Source organism: Thunnus thynnus, chromosome 2 (genome assembly GCF_963924715.1).
Source record: "Thunnus thynnus chromosome 2, fThuThy2.1, whole genome shotgun sequence".
NCBI classification, from domain to species: Eukaryota; Metazoa; Chordata; class Actinopteri; order Scombriformes; family Scombridae; genus Thunnus; species Thunnus thynnus.
In genome coordinates, this window is record NC_089518.1 from 30,724,213 (window position 1) to 30,737,233 (window position 13,021).

Sequence of the window (13,021 nt, forward strand, 5' to 3'; positions counted from 1 at the left end):
AATCTATAGAATATAGTTCATCAACGATTTCAAACATCATTCTTATTTATAATATTTTTTAGTTTTACGCACCATTTCTGATTTTTAATCATACAGCTAAAATAAGTAGTGATATTTTCCAAAAGGACAAATCTTGTGTAATATTTTGGAGTGAAACTCTTGTTGAATAAGCTCAGGAACAGTCATTCTTTTAAAATCTGTTGCATTAAATATGTCTTTCAAAGAAAAATACTCTGTTTATTTGTTTAGACTACAAACATGTTTGTGTGCGGTCTGTTTCTTTTGGTTTCATCCTTAATTTAAGTTGCTCAAATTAAAACAATCTTTTTGTGAACAAGTGTGGTAAGATTTGCCTGTTGTTTACATTCAACTGTGTCACCACTTTTAAAAATTTAGTGTCACGAATATTGTGTTGAAGTGTGAGTTTGTGTTTCTTGTGTTTACATCCCAGATAAACCAGAATGGCCAGAACTGACCTTCACCTACAGTCAAAACAACAGACTGAAAAACCACTATGTGATCATTTATCACCAACTACTCTTTAAAGGATAAGTCTGGTGATATTCTAAACGCTCCTGTTCGCAGTAAATCCCATGAAAAGAACAAAACCAAGGGCGTACCATGCCATACCCACTCACCATACGACGGGCAGTGTAGTTTATTATGAGTTGATTCCACATACACGGTCCTGCTGCTGTAAATACTCATTAGAGCATGAAACAGTCCCCGACAATAAAACACCATTTACTCCTGTTTTACTAATATTTACTATAAACTACAGCGTCCAGCTGTTCTAGGAAAGTACACAGCCTTTTTAAAAATAAAATAATTTATTTGTGGTACGTTTTTAAAGATTTATGTCTTCAGAAGGGACAAAGAGAGCCACAAACTATACTGAGAGTCGGACTAATGCACTGTTTGACTTTGGTCTTTTCATGGGATTTGTTTGTTATAACAAAAATACAGATTGTCACTAGTTTTTTCCTTTAACGCTCATCATTAAAACACAAGTCATTCTATCTTATTTATCATCACCCCTGTACCTAAGACATTATACTTTTAACACCCATTCTCAGGACTGGCTGACATGTTCCTGCAGTAAATGAATTTAATGAACTAATTTTGGAAAGACAACCTTCAGATATTTCACCCCATTTGTCTGGAATCATTTACAGAGTAGACTGAAACTTGACACACTGATATTGATAAGGCAATTAAAAAATTTGTTCTATTGATTTTAAGTGTGACTGTTATACATATGTTTACCATTTTATTCCTTTCTATACCTACACCAAGGTTATTTTAGAATGGAATTATTTATAATTTGTCATGCTGTTGTATTTTATTATCATATTGCTGTCATTCCCATTATCATTATTATTTTATTTTTTATTCTGCACTCAGGTCTCACTAGCAAATGATCTCAATGTGACTTCCTGATTTAAAAAAAAAAAAAAATTTAAGTATATTTGGACAAAGCATATAACATAGAATCCTACATTAAAGGTGATGCAGGGATCGTATCCACATATCCACTATCGATGAGTTCTGTGCAAACTCCAGTCACATGACGATTTCCTGGCTTCTGACTGGTGGAATGTGTGTAGTGGTTACCCTTTTCTCTACGGGACGTGTCAAGTGAGACACTTTGTTTCTGGAGGAGGACCATACTGTCGCTGGTCACCTCCTTCACCCTGCTGTAGTCCTCCGGCAGGTCCTCTTTATGTCCCTGAATGTAACCGGAGCTGTCGAGCGGGACATTTTCTTTCTCAAGGATGAGAATATTGTCAGTGTTCACCTCTTTCACTCTGCTGTAGTCCACCTCCTGTACGTAACCTGCATGTCTCTGAATGTCCACGTAACCGCTGTTTGCGAAGGATGTGAAGGTGTTCTCAGCTGTGCCGTCACGACTTGACAGACTTTGATCTGTTGCGTCTGTGTTTACAAGGTTTATACTTGGGCGCCGATGTTTCTGAGTAGGCAGCTGGGGTGGCTCCACGTTAGATAATCTCTCTCCAGAAAGAGACTTGTTGCTGTTTATCAAGTTATTTATTTCATCCTTCCTTTCAGCAGCCTTCTCCCAGTCATTTTGGACACAGGTTGATTCCTTACATTGGATTTCTCTGTCTAGGTGGAAGACAGCAGGAATAATCAAGCTTTTTTTCCTTTTTTGAGATTGAAGACTGTCATCATTGTCACACACAATCAGATAGTCCTCCATCTGGTCCTTCCAGGCCACCAGAGGAGGAAAGCTCTGGTTGGTGATCAGGGCATTGACGATGTCTTCAGATCGCCCACTCTGGAAGGATTAATTAGGGTTTATTGACATTGTGTCATATGTCGGACTTGTTATTACTTTCTGTGTTATGTGTCTTTGCTTTTGTATTATACTACCTTTACTTTGTCTGTCAAAAGCACTATGTAAACTCTGTTTTAAATGTGCTATATAAATAAAGCTATTATTATTATTATTATTATTATTATTATTATCATTATCATTATCATTATCATTATCATTATCATTATCATTATTATTGCATCACTATTGTTATCAGGGCCAAAACAGCTTTTTTGGATGTGCTGAAAACACAAAGCAGAAGCAGTTTTACCTTCAGAAGTTGAACATCGACTCCTCTTATCTTTGGACGAGGAACAGGGGGCAGAAGACACTGCTTCACACTGAGGAACAAAAGAAAGTGAGTCATGAGTCAGATTATTTTTATCATCCTAACTTTATATAAAGAGTTATATATCTTTTTTTGTTGTAGAAGACACATACTGTTTCCTCTTCATGACCATGATAGACATCGCTGCTAGAAATGGAACTGAAGACAAAGTAGAGACCAATATCCAAAACAGTCTCTCCTTTTGAAAATCTAAATTTAAAAAAATAAATATATTAGTACATGTAAAACCTTTCTTTGAAGCCAAAGATGGAGCAAAGAACTAATGAGACTTACAATCAGGGATTTTCACAGAGGTAGTGTTGCTCCACTCGCTCCAGGAGCCGTGGTCTAGTCTCCAGCGCACCCGGACCATGTACACCACTCCGGGATTCACGCTGTACAGTGTGAAGTGGGTTTGTCTACCTGCCTTGAACTCCTAGAAAAAAAAAAATCACCTAATGTTTACCTTGTATGCAAGTTTAGATCACATTTTGGTTAAATAGTAGTTGCAAATATGTTTGTTCTACTTGAACTGGTGAGTCAGACATGTCTGATTAAATTACACAACATTAATTTACTGTTTCCTAACAGCAAAAACATAAAAATAAAATGTTTGAATTATACATTCTGTATTTTATTATCTATTACTTTCTATTAGCCCCACTTAGTTACTGTTGCTATTGGTCGTACATTGCAGGGTAGAGCTTGTTAATCCTAGTTTTATAAATAAAAATGTGATTAAAATGTTCGTACTAACAACCACTGGATGGTTGAATAAAAAATTTAAAAAAAAAACATACACAACAGCACCATAGTTAGATTTATGTTATGTTATATGTTATGTATATCATGTTATGTTTGTATTTTAAAGAGTATGCTGTATTTTAGCAAAAGTAAAGGACTTGAGGAGAAATAACTGCAGAGTTTGGCAAAAAAAAAAAGAGTGTAAACTTCCCCAAACCGAATAAAAAGCAGCAAACATACAGTATGTACATGATTTTTTTTAGCAGTTATGAGAGTGCGTGTTAACAAAGTTAACATACAGTTTGCTCTATGATGAAGGCAATTTACAGTCGTCTGGTTTTTCCAGTACGCTTAGCCTGCCCTTCACTATGCAAACCATCACTGGCACACCTATAGGATTCGTCTGCTGTTTATGACTCAAAACGTAGGCCTGTGCTACTGTTGCTTATTCGAGATTCAAGATTCAAGATCTTTTTTATTATTATCATTTTACAACACAAGGTTCCACAACAAAATGTAGTCTGTAGCCCCCGAATATCACTCACAAAACACAAACCACACAAATGGACCAACATACAACAAGTCACAAAAACAAAACTATTGTTTATGTTGTAGTGTAGAGGATTAATTGAGGAGTCTCAGCCTGAGGAAAGAAGCTGCTCTGTAGTCCGGCGGTACGACAGCAGATACTTCTGTATCTCTTGCCAGATGCACACATGACAAACAAACTAGGGCTGCAACCAACGATTATTTTCTCAATTCATTTGAAAAAAACCTTTTTAATTTAATTTTATTAATCATTTAGTCTAAAAAATGTCAGAAAATACCAAAACAAATGCCAGACACAGCTACCAATGTGACATCTGCAAATATCTTGTTTTGTCCAACCAACAGAAAGATAAAAATTGAAAGATATTCAGTTTATTATCATAGACGAAACCAGAAAATATTCACATTGGCGGAGCTGGAACTTTTCGCAGCGAGATTTTGATTACATGCAAATTACAGATTTTACCTTTTAGTCACTCACTATTCTGTCCTGCAAAACAAACACAATGTAGAGCAGCCCTCCGGCGAGGACAATGTTTGTTTTGGAAACCCAGAAGGATAAAAGCAAAGCTGTAAAAACTATTTGACCCCATTTTGGAAGATTTATGTGCAAATGATTTCAGAGTTTTCCAGCACCTCAAGCGTTTAACATTTAACACTCACCTTCCACCTGTTGGTGTTCTCTTGTTTGACTCCTAGTTGATATTCAGGGGTGACCCAGCCGGACTGGGTGTCTGTGTTGTGGGGACGCTCCCACCTCACATGGAGGTTCAGACTTTCCTCTCTCTCCTCCACCAGCAGTGTAACATTTTCAGGAGTGTTAGGCTTCACTGTCAAGCACAGACACACACACTTAAACTAGCTCTTCAGACACCAAAGTGTCACAAAAACCACAAAAACACAGAAAATACTTAATTTCACCAGTATATGTTCTAATATTTAAGTGTGTTTAGATCTCTGGGACCAAATCTAATGCAGCAGAGTTACTATTTTATTACATGGGACAGGACTCTGCTCCAAATGCACTGTAAGTTCAGTGCATGGACATCAAGTGCTTGTATAACCAAACAAAAGATGTGAAATTTGATCCGAGACTGTACACAAGTTTTACACGAGGCACGAACCAGTTCCACCTCATTCTGTACAGGTCTTTATTTGTGCCTCGTGTCTGTCACTCAGTACTTTTCCACTCCTTACGGAGCTCAAGAAGGCTGCACAGCCAATAAAACTGTGCCAATCATTAGCTGAATCGATGCAGATAAATTTGTGCTGTGTAACCATCTACATCTTCAATGAATACACAGGTCTAGTAGTAGCCAATAGTTCAAAGTGTCATTCCCAGTCTGATAAAAAAACACTGCTGAACTAAGCAGATTAAACTGTTCTTAATAATTTAACAATAATATTCTTATAATTTGTAGAGATTTCTTGTCACTTAATTAAAAATAGTTAAAGGATAAATAACTATTATAATTATTATTATTAATTATTGATCCACTGTGGTTCAGTGTTGTAAGACAATACACAATAAAGTCCAAGGGAAGTGACAACTTTTTATAGTGATTGTACGATAAGTAGTTCTGTGCAGAGTCAAACTGTCTGCAATTATATTCTACATATTCTCCATAACTCAGAAAACAATCCCAGTTTAGAGGATATTTTCAATATGCAGAAAGTTGCTTTATTGAAATTCTCTTTCAATTACTGTCTTTGTTAATCTGCATTTTGGTTTTCTTGATTGCCTCCTTGTCTTTATTTTAAATACAGATGGATTCATGTTTATATTTTTACTTGAGAGGGTTTTTTGAGTCCAGCTTTTACAAAAAAGGGGGCATATCTATGTCAGATATCTCATCTCATTTAAAATCCTCTTTCTTTGGGAATAACAGCTTACCTATTTCCACCACATCTATCCGTAAGGTGTCTGAAGTGGCGTTGCCGAGGGCGTTGAAGGCCACCACTGTCAGGTAGTAGTCGACCCAGATGGAGGTATGGTTCTTGTCAAAATAACAGGAGTTCCTTCCTGCTGAGTGGTAGTCTGGACACTCATGTGTTCCTTCCAATCTAAAAGCAGACAAAACAAGACCTTTACTGACCAGGATATGCTTCATATACACAAAACCAGCCTTGTATAACTGTGCTGTGGGCTGTAAATACATGTAAGCACTAAATAAACAAGTACCTCGCTCCACTGATAGCGGCTTTTTACTAATAATCAGATATGAGTCATCTTATGTGTCCATAACAGACAACTGCAACATAATAATGTGTCACCCAAATAATAATAATATTTTCAGAAAGAAGAACGATAATCAGAATTCCTGACAGATCTTATGAACCAAAGGGGTAGAGATTGTTGTCAAATATTACAGACGCATCTAATTATTCAAATCATATAAAAAAGTGCAACTGTCACACAAACTGACATTTTACATACGTTTTAACAAGACTGAAGAGTCTCCAGCTATGCTAGCGGGTCTATGAGGCTGCTTTTAGACACAGTGGTGCTTTGAGCTAAATGCTAACGTCAGCATGCTAACACGCACACAGTGACAACACTAACATGTTGATGTCTCAGTTTAGCATGTTAGCATGCAAACATTTGCTAATTAGCACTAAACACAAAGTACACCTGGTGTTCATTCATAAACTGTAAAACAAAGCATCGGACAAACTGAAATGGTCTTCAATGTCATTGGGATTCATTCTATCTTCTTCCCCGTTAAAGGGTTTTTTGGGAGTTTTCCCTCATCTGAACTGAAGGTCTGAGGATAGAGGGTGTCATAAATTGTACAGACTGTAAATCCCCTTTCAGCAAACTTGATTTGTGATATTGAGCTATATAAATAAAATTGATTTGACTTGACATGACAAGAGTCATACATTAAACATAGTTTTTAGCTACTTTTCAACTTTACAAAAATACAATTCTGCACAACACAGAGTCCTTTTATTTCTTAACATGAAAGTGACTGAATATCAGCTCTCAGTTAAATGTCTTAAACTATCACTATTGGTATTTTGCCTTCAGGCCTGGGTGAGTGAGGGTCACACAGGTGAAGCGTTTTAAGTCCGCAGGTTTACTTGCACAGCAACAAAGATTTGTGCTCAGCTGACTGAGCACAAGTGTGTGAACGAGGGAGCTGGTAGTTTTCCACTCTCCTGTCTACGACACTACACTGACAACTCAACAACATCAGCCATACTTTTACTCGCTCTGTGTGGATGATAAAACTCATCAGAAACTTCTACGTCACCCCGTCGCCCAACCCTCTCTCTCTCCCTCACTATTCCCTGCCTGTACGTCTACTGTGATCTGTCGAATAAAGGCGAAATTCAAAGATAAAAATTCCTACAGATAAAAATAAACGATAATTAGTGATAGGACTGACTTTTCTCTCTCGTAGTAGAGGCGGTGCGTGGTCGGCAGCCCTCCGTCGGAGCCTGGCTCCCACCGGCAGGTAAACGTCTCCTTCTCAGGGGACGTGCAGCCGAGCAGGACTGGTTTCCCTGGTGGAGACATACCTGGCAACACACGTGACAAACAAGCACCCAAATTACATAAAAACATTTTCTCACCTACTTAATCATGCAGATAGTTTTGGCTTTATTTGTCCACATTTTCAGATATACAGTACAAGACATTAAAACCATAAAATAACACATATGGAATCATGTAGTTAGCAAAAAATGTGTTAAACAAACCAAAATATGTTTCATATTTATGATTCCTCTCAACCAGCTTCATGAGGTCATCACCTGGAATGGTTTTCAATTAACGTGTGCCTTGTCAAAAGTTAATTGGTGAAATTTCTTGCCTTCTTAATGCGTTTGAGACCATCAATTGTGTGACGTAGTGTTCATATACAGCAAATAGCCCTAGTCAACTACTGTAGTAATCCATATTATGTCAAGAACCGCTTAATTAAGTAAAAAGAAATGACAGTCCATCATCACTGTAAGACATGAAGGTCAGTCAATCAAGAGAATTTCAAGAACTGTGAAAGTTTCTTCAAGTGCAGTCGCAAAACCATCAAACGCTACGATGAAACTGGCTCTCATGAGGATCGCCCCAGGAAAGGAAGACCAAGAGTTACCTCTGCTGCAGAGGTCATCATCAACATCTCAACATCAACTGTTGGAAGGAGACTACATGAATCAGGCCTCCATGGTCAAATTGCTGCAAAGACACCACTACATTACATTACATTAGTGGAAATCAGTAAAAATGTGAGATTTTTGGTTCCAGCCGCCGAGTCTTTGTGAGACGCAGAGAAGGTGAATGGATGTTATCTGCGTGTATGGTTACCACCGTGAAGCATGGAGGAGGAGGTGCGATGGTATCGGGATGCTTTGCTGGTGACACTGTTGGCGATTTACTCAGAATTCAAGGCACATTTAACCAGCATGTCTACCTGCAGCGACATGCCGTCCCATCTGGTTTGTCTGGTTTTTCAACAGGACAGTGACCCCAAAACACACCTAAAAGGCTAAGTAAGGGCTATTTGACCAAGAAGGAGAGCGATAGAGTGCTGCATCAGACGACCTGTTCTCCACAGGAGCATTCAACCCAGTATTTGTGGGAACTCCTTCAGGACTGTTGGAAAAGCATTACAGGGGTCAAGAGTGTGCAAAGCTGCCATCAAAGCAAAAGGTCAAAAGGCGGCTACTTCAAGGAATCTAAAATATTAAAGATATTTTGCTTTGTTTACACTTTTTTGCTCACTACATAATTCCATATGTGTTATTTTATGGTTGTGATGTCTTCAGTATTGTTCTACAATGTAGAAAAAGTAAAATAAAATAAAGAAAAACCTTTGAATGTGTCCAAACTTTTGACTGGTACTGTATGTTTCTTTGTTGTCTCAAGTTCAGTTCAAGGTTAATTTAGTTTGTGATGCTCATGACATTGAAAAACTACATCAGAAAAATTCAACAGTGACAATTATTTTACTTTGTTTGAGCACAGGAGATGATACTTGTGTTATAAACTTATTCCAGTGATCTTAATCAGGCCCACAAGATTTGCATTAATTTCTTTCTGTGTATTTAAAGGAACAGTTCAACATTTTGGGAAATATACTTATTCGCTCTCTGTCAAAGACTTCAGACAATCAATGTATCAAATGCTCTGGAAAACTACCAGTATCACATTTCACATGCTTTTAGCGCTTTCAGGCGTCACTGGTCACCACTTAATGGACCATTATGTACTGGACTATTTCTTGGATCTGACCAGTTGCCCAGCTACCAGCGGAGGTTCCAGGAAGTTACGGCTCCGAGCTAAGAATAGTCCCCCATGAAAAGGCAAATAGTCATATTTATACTTTGGTGTTGGTATAGATACAGATTAAATAAACGAGACCTAACATGTTAATTACTAAGCGTTACGGAAATGGTGCTAGGTGCGACCTGGTAGGATTGTCTCAGTGACTTTTACATAAAAGTGACCCGATTATTCAGACATGAGACCAACATGTACAATATGTCATTACATAAAGATGTCTGACTATGTATAAGAACTGTTGACAGTGAGGAGACATTATTTATATTGTATTTATATTATATTAAGACATATTTGTGAAGCAAAATAGAGAGAAGTTATTATTATTATTATTATTATTATTATTGTTCTATTTCAAGTGAACCAACCCTTTAAACATGATATTGATATTATCCAAAGATAATGTCATTCAAGTCTTTCAACTTACTGTTGCACTCTACAGCTGCCAACAGCAGCGACAGCATTGCCAGCCCGACATACCTCGTCATCCTAACTGTCACGCTGTGCACCCTGCAAAAAGGAAGTGACATCACAAGTTTGTGGTTAATGAAGTGAAAAAAACCCGTGGCTGTGTGTCTTGTTTTTACCTTAAACAAGACGATATGAAGGGAAAATAACTAGCACAACCAATAATTGTTGGTACATGTTGTGGCTGACACATGCAGTACAGGCCAACAGTTGTCACATGCTGATGAAATATATGTGACTTAACATGTATATTATGATTTAAACCGCAGTATCACATGAGTTTTTCATCAGTTTTCATTAGAGAAAGGAACTGCAACATCAAACTTGTGAGGGTTATAAGTTAATAAAGACAGATCAAAGGTGAAAAGTTATACTGGAGATTTCAAAATTAAACTGGATTTACCAGAATTAACCAGACAACTGTGAAAAGATTGAGGTGATATTGTGTTAAATCTATAAAAAAAAAACCTTGAACTTTCATAAATGTGATTGCTGAGGATAAATACACCATCATGTTGTTTTTTTAATTAATCTGACTCTCACTTGTTGCTCAGCTAAAATTACATAAATGAACTGTGTTTCCTTATTCTGGGGAAGTCAACTTCAGACAGATCTACTGAGTCAGATAAAGCTCTTGCTCACACACAGAAACTCACACACACACAAACACACACACACACAGACAGACTTCTGAAACATCGGCATACATGTTGGAAACTCTAAAATTTAGGTGACAGCACCCAGGATCAGAGGGGCAACACACTCTGCTCTAAAAGGCTGTTTTTCTTCAAAGTCCTGTGCTGATTTTTCTGCAGGTTTTCAGTACATTTAAACTTGCAGGCTCCAAAGTAGCTGTTCTTCCTTGCTTGCTCTTTTCTATGCAACAGTATTGAAATGCTTGACGCAATTAGTCATCCGAAAAGGTGTGGGAAAGCTTCCTACACCGGCAGACAGACTGTAATTCACAGGAAACTACAGGTTACACCTTTAACTGATTTTTTGCCTCTGTTTTTTGTACAGTAACCACAGCGACAACAAGTACGATTTCATGCTGCGACACCTGCTCTGACAAGTTGTAACAGGATCGCTTGAGCAAGGCAGGACCTGGATGAGGCTTATTTCTTAATTCTTAACCAAAGACGAGTAGAACAAAGTGTGAAAAAAATACCTAAAGCTAAATATTAAGCTTTATAGTGGGACTAAGCATCATCTGGAGTAATAGTATTATGTAATGTATGTACTATAAGATCATTTAACATTTTCTTTGCAGAGTAAACTTTTGTTTTCTGTCAAAGAAACCTACACTTATACCATTGTGACAAATCCCAAATGGCTGGAATTGAATAAACTTTTATTTAAAAAGGTGCAGTGTGTGGGATTTAGTGGCATCTAACTGAATAACCCTTTCCTCTCAAATGTGTAGGAGAACCTGTGATGACCACGAAACTTGCAAAAAACACGAAAAGCCCTCTCTAGAGCCAGTGTTTGGTTTGTTCGTTCTGGGCTACTGTAAAAACATGGCGGGCTCCGTGGAAGAGGACCCACTCTTTATATAGATATAAAGGACTCATTCTAAGGTAATGAAAACACAACAATTCTTAGTTTCAGGTGATTATACACTAATTAAAACATACTTATAGATATTATAATCCATTACTGCCAATAGATGCCTCTAAATCTTACATACTGGTCCTTTAATACTACAAAAACACATTAACTACATTACATTAGAAACATAAAGTAGGACTGTTTTCATAAATAATGTGCAATGCACAATTTCTTGGAGTAAATTACAACAACAACCTAAGTTAAAAACCCTACCTACATTAATATGATTTGTACTAAAATAGAAAAGATCCACACTGAAATGCTTGACATCGTTATGTTGGTATCATTCCATGTCATACCCTTTAATACGTACTGTTATATAACTTGAGCTAGCACACTCTACACACTATATATAAGGATCTTACAAGAAGAACAAAAACCCTCCTCCCATAATCTGCCATTTCCTGTGTGAATTATTCAGTTTCAGTTGATTAAAACAGGAACTGATGTCAAGAAGAATCTCCATTATATAATTTGTGTAATTTAACAAATAAAAAGATTACATTTATCTGCAGTGTTTCCAAAATGGATTTTCTGTTATGCTGGACAAAATAATAGAAACACCTTGCACTAAAACCTACTTCATCATCATCATATGGCCAAGCTAAATTAGACAACAACACAGTGTTCTGCTTTTTGCACACACAGTTTTATCATCATATTAATATGCAAACACATAGTTCACCCCCACTACACAGAATCTTTGTAAATTACTGTCTCTCTCTTTCTCACACTGTTGTGTTTGTGTTTATGTTTATTGTTTAATGTTAATGTGTATTGCTTTTTCTGTTGACATCATTGAATTCCTTGTACTTGCTACTCGGCAAATAAATCTGATTCTTCTTCTTACACAAGGACTGGAAGTCTGCTTTCTGCATATTAATGCATGTTATTGCACAGGACTGCATTACATTGCACAACTAGGTGTTCAAATTGTGTCTGCTCCCTGTGGACCAAACTGCCACACATATAACTAGTTAAAGTCAAACAAAAACTACATTACAAAAACCTAAGACCTTTAGACACATTTATGCTAACAGCTGCAAGGACAGTAAAACAACAGCATGTGACGCAGAAAAATGTAATATGGAAGGTGTTTACTTACGCCATTCACCAATTAAGGACAGGTGTCGACCTTCCCAACTTAGCAAATGAACTACATTTACCAGATGTTGACACAAACACAGAGGAAAACAGTAGTCCTCTTCAGAACACTACTACAGTACACATTCAACCTTCTCCCATTTGGCAGGCGATCTGTCTGACACCTCAGGTATGGCGTGTATGTCTGGTATGAGAGGTGTCCTTATGAAGGGGAGGGCTGTGATGTCGTCAGGACCTGCACACCTGAGTTACAGCCAGAGATCACAGCCTGAGCAAGATGTTTCACTGTGGCATAAACCAGTCTTCCTTAAAGCGCAGACTGATTGTGAATCTCGACTATAGTCTCAAATTATGTTGTTTTATTGGCATATTATGAAGAAAATGTCACTTCTGTTACATTGGCTGATGTCATTCCCCATCTGCAAACAAAAAAAAGAAAAAGGGATGGAGAAAAGATTGAAGAAAATATGATCATTGACATCTAACGTTAGCTAGCTAGCATTAATGACGGTCAGTTATTAAATATGCAACAGTTGTTTGTTGCATATTTAAATTAACACAAGTTAGTTACTGAAAAGAAATAAATACACGTAAAATG

At 37.2% G+C, this 13,021-nt stretch overlaps 1 protein-coding gene across 1 annotated transcript; it reads right to left on the reverse strand.

Moving 5' to 3' along the window:
- Positions 1–649: 649 nt before the first annotated feature.
- prlrb (prolactin receptor b) lies at positions 650–12,850 on the reverse strand. Its single transcript, XM_067615679.1, has 9 exons — positions 12,425–12,850; positions 9,671–9,753; positions 7,352–7,484; positions 5,854–6,023; positions 4,623–4,789; positions 2,961–3,102; positions 2,780–2,876; positions 2,610–2,679; positions 650–2,299 (listed from the first exon to the last, which is right to left on the reverse strand). The coding sequence occupies exons 1-9, from the start codon at positions 12,427–12,429 to the stop codon at positions 1,496–1,498; spliced, it is 1,671 nt and encodes a 556-aa protein (XP_067471780.1). The 5' UTR covers positions 12,430–12,850; the 3' UTR covers positions 650–1,495.
- Between the last annotated feature and the right edge of the window lie 171 nt (positions 12,851–13,021).

Bases quoted from the DNA above. Each gene is read 5' to 3' on its own strand.
- prlrb (XM_067615679.1), bottom strand. The intron at 4,790-5,853 runs GTAAGCTGTTAT...TGTGCTTGACAG, and splicing joins GATAGATGTGGTGGAAATAG to TGAAGCCTAACACTCCTGAA. The intron at 2,877-2,960 runs GTAAGTCTCATT...TTTTAAATTTAG, and splicing joins CTCTGTGAAAATCCCTGATT to ATTTTCAAAAGGAGAGACTG.